We start from the raw sequence: 9,932 nt of genomic DNA on the forward strand, positions 1-9,932 counted from the left end.
TTATGGACCAAGTTTTCGGACCCCGTTCCAGGGGGCGCTGTCGAGCCCCCCTGCCACGCCCGGGTACCATCTTCACCCCGACCCTGATGGCCGCGGGTTCTGACCCGCGTGCAAAGTTTCAAGAGTTTTCGTGCACGTTAAGAGCCCCAAAAGTGCCCGAATAGTCGTAAGAAAAATAAAAGAGAAAAAAAAAAAAAAAAAAAATAATCCTAAGGAAAACAATAGGGCCTTCGCCCTTTGGGCTTGGGCCCTAATAATAATAATAAATAATCCTAAGGAAAACAATAGGGCCTTCGCCCTTTGGGCTTGGGCCCTAATAATCCTAAGGAAAACAATAGGGCCTTCGCCTTTTCAAGGCTTGGGCCCTAATAATAATAATAAATAATCCTAAGGAAAACAATAGGGCCTTCGCCCTTTGGGCTTGGGCCCTAATAATAATAATAAATAATCCTAAGGAAAACAATAGGGCCTTCGCCCTTTGGGCTTGGGCCCTAATAATCCTAAGGAAAACAATAGGGCCTTCGCCCTTTGGGCTTGGGCCCTAATTAGATGTAAGCTGTATGTGTTTGATTCATCAAAAAATAAGTGTCATCAGTTTAGGAATGGGACTTTACTCACTGCACTGCATGTTTTTGATTTGATAAAAAGATTAGACTCATAAGAGTCTTTCATTAGAGAGTCGAACTACACTGGTGGTCGTAGTGTGTTTTTATAGTAAATAAAAAGCACAAATAAAGAAGAATTAAAGTTTCGGGAACTGTACGCTGGTTGCTTTAATTCACTAAAAAGAAGCGGTACATGACAGGCATTCGTTCGGAAATCAGAATACACTGGTTGAGCAGTATGCTTTGAATCATTCAAAAGATCCGACTGGTGTATCGTTTTTTGTGCAAAAAGAGAGAACATCAACATACACTCACCTAAAGGATTATTAGGAACACTTGTTCAATTTCTCATTAATGCAATTATCTAATCAACCAATCACATGGCAGTTGCTTCAATGCATTTAGGGGTGTGGTCCTGGTCAAGACAATCTCCTGAACTCCAAACTGAATGTCAGAATGGGAAAGAAAGGTGATTTAAGCAATTTTGAGCGTGGCGTGGTTGTTGGTGCCAGACGGGCCGGTCTGAGTATTTCACAATCTGCTCAGTTACTGGGATTTTCACGCACAGCCATTTCTAGGGTTTACAAACAATGGTGTGAAAAGGGAAAAACATACAATATGCGGCAGTCCTGTGGGCGAAAATGCCTTGTTGATGCTAGAGGTCAGAGGAGAATGGGCCGACTGATTCAAGCTGATAGAAGAGCAACTTTGACTGAAATAACCACTCGTTACAACCGAGGTATGCAGCAAAGCATTTGTGAAGCCACAACACGCACAACCTTGAGGCGGATGGGCTACAACAGCAGAAGACCCCACCGGGTACCACTCATCTCCACTACAAATAGGAAAAAGAGGCTACAATTTGCAAGAGCTCACCAAAATAGGACAGTTGAAGAATGGAAAAATGTTGCCTGGTCTGATGAGTCTCGATTTCTGTTGAGACATTCAGATGGTAGAGTCAGAATTTGGCGTAAACAGAATGAGAACATGGATCCATCATGCCTTGTTACCACTGTGCATGCTGGTGGTGGTGGTGTAATGGTGTGGGGGATGTTTTCTTGGCACACTGTAGGCCCCTTAGTGCCAATTGGGCATCGTTTAAATGCCACTGCCTACCTGAGCATTGTTTCTGACCATGTCCATCCCTTTATGGCCACCATGTACCCATCCTCTGATGGCTACTTCCAGCAGGATAATGCACCATGTCACAAAGCTCCAATCATTTCAAATTGGTTTCTTGAACATGACAATGAGTTCACTGTACTAAAATGGCCCCCACAGTCACCAGATCTCAACCCAATAGAGCATCTTTGGGATGTGGTGGAACGGGAGCTTCGTGCCCTGGATGTGCATCCCACAAATCTCCATCAACTGCAAGATGCTATCCTATCAATATGGGCCAACATTTCTAAAGAATGCTTTCAGCACCTTGTTGAATCAATGCCACGTAGAATTAAGGCAGTTCTGAAGGCAAAAGGGGGTCAAACACAGTATTAGTATGGTGTTCCTAATAATCCTTTAGGTGAGTGTATATATATAAAAAATAAAATAAAAAAGTAAAAATCAATAAAGATCAATGTCATAATCCTTTGAAAAATAAGCAACTCACTAGAAAGGCATTTGTTCTGGAACCGGACTACACTGGTTGTGCAACAAGCTTTTGATTCACTAACAAGAATCGACTCACGAGAAGCATTTGTTCGGGAACGGGTATCAGACTACATTGATTATGCAACAGGCTTTTGATTCGCTAAAAACAACCGACTCACGAAAGGCATTTGTTCGGGAATAAGACTACACTGGTTGCGCAATATTTTTTCGATTTACTAAAAAGAACCAAGTTATATATTGTTTTTTTTTGTGTGCAGCGCATTAAACCAAAATAAGAACCGGTTATCAATCCTATTATGGACCATATTATTATCATTATAAATTGAAAAAATTATATAACCCGATTAACAGCATTAAAATATCAATTAGACATATACTCAAAAGGCTAAATAATTAATCCAAAGCTTGCAAAGCTGCAAAGACCTCTGTTGTGGCCTCTTAAAAAATGCATCAACTTTAAAGTTCTGTTGAAGCTCAGTGCAAGGAGCTGAAGATTAAGTGACGCATATTTCCTTTGTGCAAGGCAGACTTGTTAATAAGGGCTCGCTGTTGGATCTTTCACCCGAGGCTTGAAGGAAGAAGCTAACGGCAGTAATCTGATCAATAATCTCAGAGGGAAGGATCAGATGGCCCTGAAAAATTCAGCACAGGTGTCCAATGCAGGATCTTAGACTCGACAGTGCTGAGAGTCTTATGGGCACCTAAAAGCACTATTAGGCCATACGTCTCGAAAACGCATGGGCTTTTGCTTTACGGTGCTGATATGTTGGTAACACTTTAGAATAAGGTCTGATTTGTTAACATTAGTTCATGCATTTGGTAAATTTAACTAATCACAACAGACTGAGCCATCTGACCAATCAGAGCAGACCAATCACAACAGACTGAGCCATCTGACCAATCAGAGCAGAGTAGACCAATCACAACAGACTGAGCCATCTGACCAATCAGAGCAGAGTAGACCAATGCAACAGACTGAGCCATCTGAACAATCAGAGCAGAGTAGGCTCTCAGAAAGGAGGGGTTTAATGAGACTGAATCTTTTATTCTTCTATTCTCTGAATCTTCTATTTTTTTTACCTTGGATGCATGTAAACCTATTGTAGCAGACCTTCAAAACTAAATTAGGAACCTTGAAAATAATATTATAGCGTCACTTTAATTAATGTAGTTTATTTATGTAAAATAATTGTAAAGTAAAAGTAAAAAATAACTTATTGTAAAGTACTGAAATGTAAAGCATGTTACGATAATCCACAATCTGTCCTTCAGTGGATAAACATGTTAAATAATAAAATAGATAAATAAATAATTGAATTTTTAAATACCTGCTAGTGTGCGAGGGATTGTCAGCAGTGACTGGTGGACCAGTGGATCATCTGAAGAGTTCACCAAGAGGAGAGGAACGCTGATCTGGCATAAGAGACAAAGAGTATGGTTTTCATAAAAACTGCCAAATAATATGACCTGCTTTCAACGATATTACTTACATTGTGAATATAACGCACACAGCTTTCCTTCTCATAGTACTCCTTTAGGGAGTTGTGTCCATGAAACTTCCTAATAGAGATAAAAATCATTATAGGCACATAACTGCAGTCCATCACAGGTTTTTGCTGCTATCCTAAATGAAACACTGAGCTATCCTTGGTACTAATGCTTTAATGCAGGTCAGAATTGTCTCATGAAAGCTTTTGAAGTACCTCATAATGTTGTCATCAATCTGCATGAGTGAGGTGGCTGTATACAGACGGCTGAGGTCGGCAAACTCCATTTTGCTAGAGCTCATACCAAATAAACTTCCCCTACAGGACAGATTTACTTGACTTAGTTACACGTGCTCAGGAAGTAAAAACAGTGTTCATTCTTTGAGACTATTGTATCATCCTGAAGTGGTTTATTTTGTGATCATTATTAATTAACTGTTCATTGACCCCAGAATGCAGTGTTTGACAAATCAGAATCAAATTTCCAAAAGAGCCTCACAATAGTTTAAAATACTAACCTGTGAGATAGAATGATTTTTTTCATGTTGTCTGCCATGAGGAAGTTGTACAGCCTTCTGCACTGATCCCACTGTAGAAATGTCTCCTGAGCCCTAAACACAAATATATAGAATAGAAAACGGAGTCCGTGGCCATTTGCAAGAAAGCGCTGAAGAAGCATCTTTTTCGGCAACACTTGATCCATTAATACTAACACTTTATCTTCTATTCTATATCTATATTATCTTTAAAAAAAAATGTAATTTAAAAAAAAAAAAGGACACATACTGCATTAGATTAAACTGGGAAGGATCGTAGCACTTGCATATTGTTAGTTTAACTGCTTCTATTGTTCTCATTTGTAAATCGCTTTGGATTAAAGCGTCTGCTAAATGAATAAATATAAATGTAAAACACTACTCAAAACAGACAATATTATTCAATTGTACACTTCTCACCTCAGAGCACTATATCCCTGGCAGACACTGACGCAGCACAGCACTCTCTCCTGATTGGCTGGATTCTCACCCAGGTACTTGCAGGCGATGTTCCCTCCCAGACTGAATCCCACCACAATGAGCTGAGTTTGTGGGAATGTGCGTTTAATGTAGCCCACCATGGCTGAAAACTCCCAGGTACAACCTTTAACATAGTGTTGCATAATAAACCATAGACAAACAACATAGAAATTAGCTTTCAGTGGTTGCTGTACATGTGTATTTAGATATAAGTATATAAATAAATTATTCAAATCATATAAAATGTCATATATATAAATATATAACATTGTACACTGCCGTTCAAAAGTGTGGGGTTTCAAAACAAACACACGTGGCTTACCGTAGGTGAACATCCTTGGGGAAGTCAGCTCGAGGTTTGGTAGCGCTCCGAGATGGTTGAGAACGGAGCACCTGTAGCCTTGTTTCTGGGAATAATCCACAAAGGTCCGTATATAATGCTTCTCACTATGGTTACCGATCCCAGGGCAGATCACCATGGTGATGTCGTCTGTGATGAGACGGAGACAGATAAACTCCAGTAACAGTAGGAGCAACACCTTTCCCTCTCCAGAGAAATTGTTTTAATTATAAACACGGTAAACACCCTTAGTGGATGGGAACGAGCTGTCAAGGTCTAAAAAGGCACCCTTAAAAGCAAGTAATCCATATCATTTGTGTGCAATATTCCGATCTTTTAAAAAATGTATACAACATTTTTGTGTTTTTTTTGGGGGGGGGGTTAACTATCCATTCAATGCAAAACCCAAGCTCACCCTCAGTGCTGTGGACGCCTTGTGGCTCAAACAGGTCAAAGGTGGCAGTGGCTCCATCTTGCATGGGCAGGTACTTGCGCAGCCCACAGGGTTTAGGGGACTTCACCCTTCCCATCTTCCCATAAAGAGCAGTCTGGAGATGTCCACTCTTTCCCCATAACAAGGGAGGGATGTACCTGGATGCACAGGGTGATAGTTTTAAAGTTTAAACTGTATAACTAAAGAAAAGCAGGGGTGTCCAAACCTGTTCCTGCTCTGCAGAATTTAGGCCCAACCCTTAAACACACCTGAAACCAGCTAATCAATGGGTGCGTCTCAATCAGTATATTGTGTTTACAAATTCGGGCACTGGTAAGGACAGTAAAGAACGCTGACTCACTACACATTAGGATTACTGTGATGACTCTAGTCTATTTCTGGCGACATGACAACGTCCTCAATGTACAACATCACTACTGGTTATGAACAACAGCAGAACTGATATCTTTATTATATATTTTTTTAATGTTATTTACAGTACATTTATGATACATATTTAGCTTGTTACATATGTGCAACATTTCAGCCGTAAATAAATGATAGATGTTAGCTGTCTAAGCGATGTATGTTTATGCTGAAATTTAATTAAATAATGGATTGTATTTTTAAAAAGATCTATCGCGTGTCGTTATGTGTAGCGAGTTGGCTCACGCGATTTATGTTTTGCGCTTTAGATCTTCTGTTAAGGGAACATAGTGAGCATCAATGCTCCCTGGTTTTCACGGTGCATTGTGGGACTTTTTAAGGAGCGAACGTTTCAGTGCACTGGTAGGATTTTGCGATTGAGACAAGACAAGAGTCCCTGATCGGTGCCCTGACTACTGAACTAGAGAGCTGATTGAGACGCAACCAAGATCTTCAGACTCACTAGAAACTTCCAGGCAAGTGTGTTGGAGCTGGTTGGAGCTAAACTCAGGATGTTGGATGACATTGGCCCTACAGGAGTAGGATTGGACACCCCTGCTCAAAAATATCCAAGTGCTAAAAACTAAATATTTTATTTTAAATTAATATTTATTTATAAATAAATTAACTAAATATCTACTTCTAGATTCTTCTACAGTCATTCTACAGCAAAGAGAAAGATTACATATTTATTGTACTTTGCCATGTGTGAGAACTTGAAGTCAGATGAAAGATGACAAGAAAGTCTTCTAGGTCACAGTACTCACTCTTTGGTTAGAACGGGGCAAGACTTCAGCAGGTAGCGATTGAGAGGGGTATCTTGACAGGTGATGTCAGGGGCCACCGTGGGACACTTCAGATTCAGGCTCCGCACAATGACATACAGCACCGTAGCTACAGCGGCTAGCTTCACGCCATCAAACATGGCAGGCATCTCAGGAGATATGGTGTGGACGTCTGCCTCCACTTGGGCACTCATGGTGGATTAGTTTACTAATAGCTGTATGTAAGGAAAATGTAATAAAAGGAATTTTATTTCAACTTATAAATGCATACACAATAAATACATAAGCACATTTAAATATAATAACAAAGTCTAAATATCACTTGTATGCTTTTGTTCAGATCAAATGGAATAAGTCCAAGAAACCCTCTCAATATTTATGAAATAATGTGTAAATGTACATACTGAATTTTTTGTTTAAATGCATATCTAGTCAAATAAAAAGAAAATACAAATATATTTCTCTATCACCCCTAACGAGCCACTGATAAAGTCAGGATAAGTCTGTTGGGGCTGGATAAAGCAAACAACTATCTCACCAGTATAGTTTTCCAAGAAAATGTGGACATAGAATATTGTACGTAAAATGCTATGAAATTCATACGACACCTTGACTCTTGAACAATCTGTGCTGGGTTACAGAGCACCTCCCGAATCTCAGTGTTCAGGTTCAGTCCTACAGAAAAACAGAGGCACTTTTACTGACCCATATGTGTCATCCAGTCAAAGTATCCTGCATCATGCAAGAGTTACAGGGGGTTCATCTGTCTGCTTTTAGTGACAAACAAGAGCTCCTGAACTGCCTGCTGCTGTGTACAAAATGTGTGCAACATACATATACTGTATACATCCATAGAATTAAGCATACTTCTGACATCAACGCGTAGATAAGAGGTGTGTTAATTAGATCAAATGTAACATGCAGCCAGAAAATTACCATTCATTTTGTTCTTGTACCAAACTTTTTTAAAGATATGAAAAAATAAACAGAATATTTTTCGAATTCTTCTTTATTCATTATAAAGTTGCTGTGTCATTTTTCATGTGCATTTTTGAGTCATATCGAACGTGTAACTTACTGGTCATAAGACAATACAGGAGCGTTGGGCATTTTATGTATTGTTTGTACGTTATGCTGTTATATTAATATAATATAAGCCTAACTGTAAAATCGAATCAACAAGTACAAAGAAGACAATACACACCTTGATTTCAAAGTTGTCCAGAGAGACTCATTTGTGCCGCTGCTCTTGGCATCTTCACTGTACTCAAAGACATCAGACGACTACAAACAACACGCAGCTGCATCGTCATTCACTTTACACCCAGCAACTGGAGCGCGTCTTCATTCGTGCCCTCTGATTGGAGCAGCGTCAGAATGACGTCAGATTCGGCGCGCCAACAGTGCTATTCATATTCATTACTGCACTATCACTGTGCACTAGCAATAATAATAGCGTCAACTTCACTGTCATTCAATATTTCATGTAGTCAAATGATCAAAATAGAGTCAAAATATGTAGCCAAAAAAGTTTCAACAAGTATAATCAGAGGCCTGTTTAAGCATTTAAAAGCAAACGTAAACTTTTAATTAGAAAGTTCTGAAGTTAAAAACGTAAAAAAATATATATATATTTTTTTTCTTTGTATTTCCATTGTTCAACAGAATAAAGTTTTCCCACCTAATTAAATGATAAACAAATAATGTTATTCTTTTAAACGTCTTTACTGCACATTTATGTTTTAGCATATCACAAAACGAAAATATGGAAAAGGAGGAATAAATGTGGATTGTGTATTATGGATAAATTAAATAGGCTAAATAAAAAATTATGTTATTCATTTTACGGGCACAAAATTGATTTTTTTTTAAAGGAAAATGGATAATTAAATAAATACATAAATTATTGCTGTCGAATCGGTTATTCGCATAGATCTAACATAAGACTTTGTGTTTACATATAGGCTATTGTATTATGTAAACACAATCGCGATTAATTAACAATAACATAAATACATATAGGTCTATAATATTCGTTTTTTTATTTAATACAGCTTTCCTTAGCAATATCATGAACAGTGTGCGTATTGATAATTGCCACAAGATGGCAGGATACAACTGAAAACACACACCATGACATGTGTGGAGCAAGTTGTTTACAATCTCCATGTATTACAAGTGCTTTCGTCAGAGTGATGTGTTCTCACAGAAATTCAGAGAACTGGAGAGACCAGATGCAAAAGTGACAACAGCAGTGGATCAGCAGTCCAAGAACATCTTGAAGACTCAGTAGGCCTATAGCAATTACACAACAAATAATTGCACTCTGTAATAGGCCTACACAACTGATTTAATCCCCCTTTATAAATGATTATTATTTCCCGTAAGTGTGCCATAAATGAAACTCAGTTAGTCACTCTAAGTGACGCTAAATAATATGGATATTTTGTAAGACAACCGGGATTTTAAATGTCTGATGTTTAAAATCCAGCTCCATGATTTGCCCACAGCCGACATCCATCAGCCTATGTTATTAAAGATTAGAGGCTCCACTGGAAGAAAATTAACCTCACTTAATGTTCAATCAAATCAAGTGGGGCTGGCTGAAGTGTCTGTGGAGAAGCATTTAGACCAGCTCTTAAGGGCCCAAGCGACAGAGCCAAGAGACATTAACAAGCTATTTCTCATGTATAAAATAGATGGTGCATGAACAATTGGTCTCCTTCTTAAACGTTTTGACTTTGTGGAGACCTTTGAAGTTTGGGGTTAACTAATAGCATCTATCTTTATTTATTTTTTATTAAGGTTACTCTATCTTCCAGTTTACATTGCCCAGCATCTTTTCAGGTTGCATTACAGGCAGGATACTAAAAAAAGCACGTTTTCAGCGAAGAACATCACCAATTGACCAACACCCACACTTTGCATCGACCTGCATGCATAAATGCATCTTTTCCAGAGCAACACACCCACTACCTTAACCCTGTCAAAGCCCAATTACTGCTTTTGCATGAATGCAGCAGTTGTTTATGTCACAACAATCCGGTTTAACTCGCTTTTCATTACTGTTATAAAACTACAAAACCATTTATCTTCAGTTGCATAATTTAACAGCATGAAGTTAGACCTAGATGAGCTTTAAATAAACACTTCCAACATCTTCAGAAGCATGGCAGAATTCAGAAAAACATGAAGATGAAAATGAAGATTCTGTCATAATTTATTCGTC

At 38.6% G+C, this 9,932-nt stretch overlaps 1 protein-coding gene across 1 annotated transcript in view; it reads right to left on the reverse strand.

Annotated features, from left to right (window-relative positions):
• abhd2b (abhydrolase domain containing 2, acylglycerol lipase b) overlaps positions 1-8,038 on the reverse strand; it is a 32,170-nt gene extending 24,132 nt beyond the window's left edge. Inside the window, exons 1-10 of the mRNA XM_056251074.1 lie at positions 7,908-8,038; positions 7,312-7,378; positions 6,686-6,918; positions 5,475-5,650; positions 5,042-5,209; positions 4,660-4,843; positions 4,222-4,314; positions 3,920-4,021; positions 3,707-3,776; positions 3,545-3,629 (exon numbers count right to left, since the gene is read on the reverse strand). Coding sequence (XP_056107049.1) covers positions 3,545-3,629; positions 3,707-3,776; positions 3,920-4,021; positions 4,222-4,314; positions 4,660-4,843; positions 5,042-5,209; positions 5,475-5,650; positions 6,686-6,897 — 1,090 coding nt within the window. The 5' untranslated portion in view covers positions 6,898-6,918; positions 7,312-7,378; positions 7,908-8,038. The remainder of the gene's footprint in view (positions 1-3,544; positions 3,630-3,706; positions 3,777-3,919; positions 4,022-4,221; positions 4,315-4,659; positions 4,844-5,041; positions 5,210-5,474; positions 5,651-6,685; positions 6,919-7,311; positions 7,379-7,907) is intronic.
• Positions 8,039-9,932: the final 1,894 nt, after the last annotated feature.

This window comes from Rhinichthys klamathensis, unplaced genomic scaffold (genome assembly GCF_029890125.1).
Source record: "Rhinichthys klamathensis goyatoka isolate OS25496 unplaced genomic scaffold, OSU_Roscu_1.1 h1tg000076l_1, whole genome shotgun sequence".
NCBI lineage: Eukaryota > Metazoa > Chordata > Actinopteri > Cypriniformes > Leuciscidae > Rhinichthys > Rhinichthys klamathensis.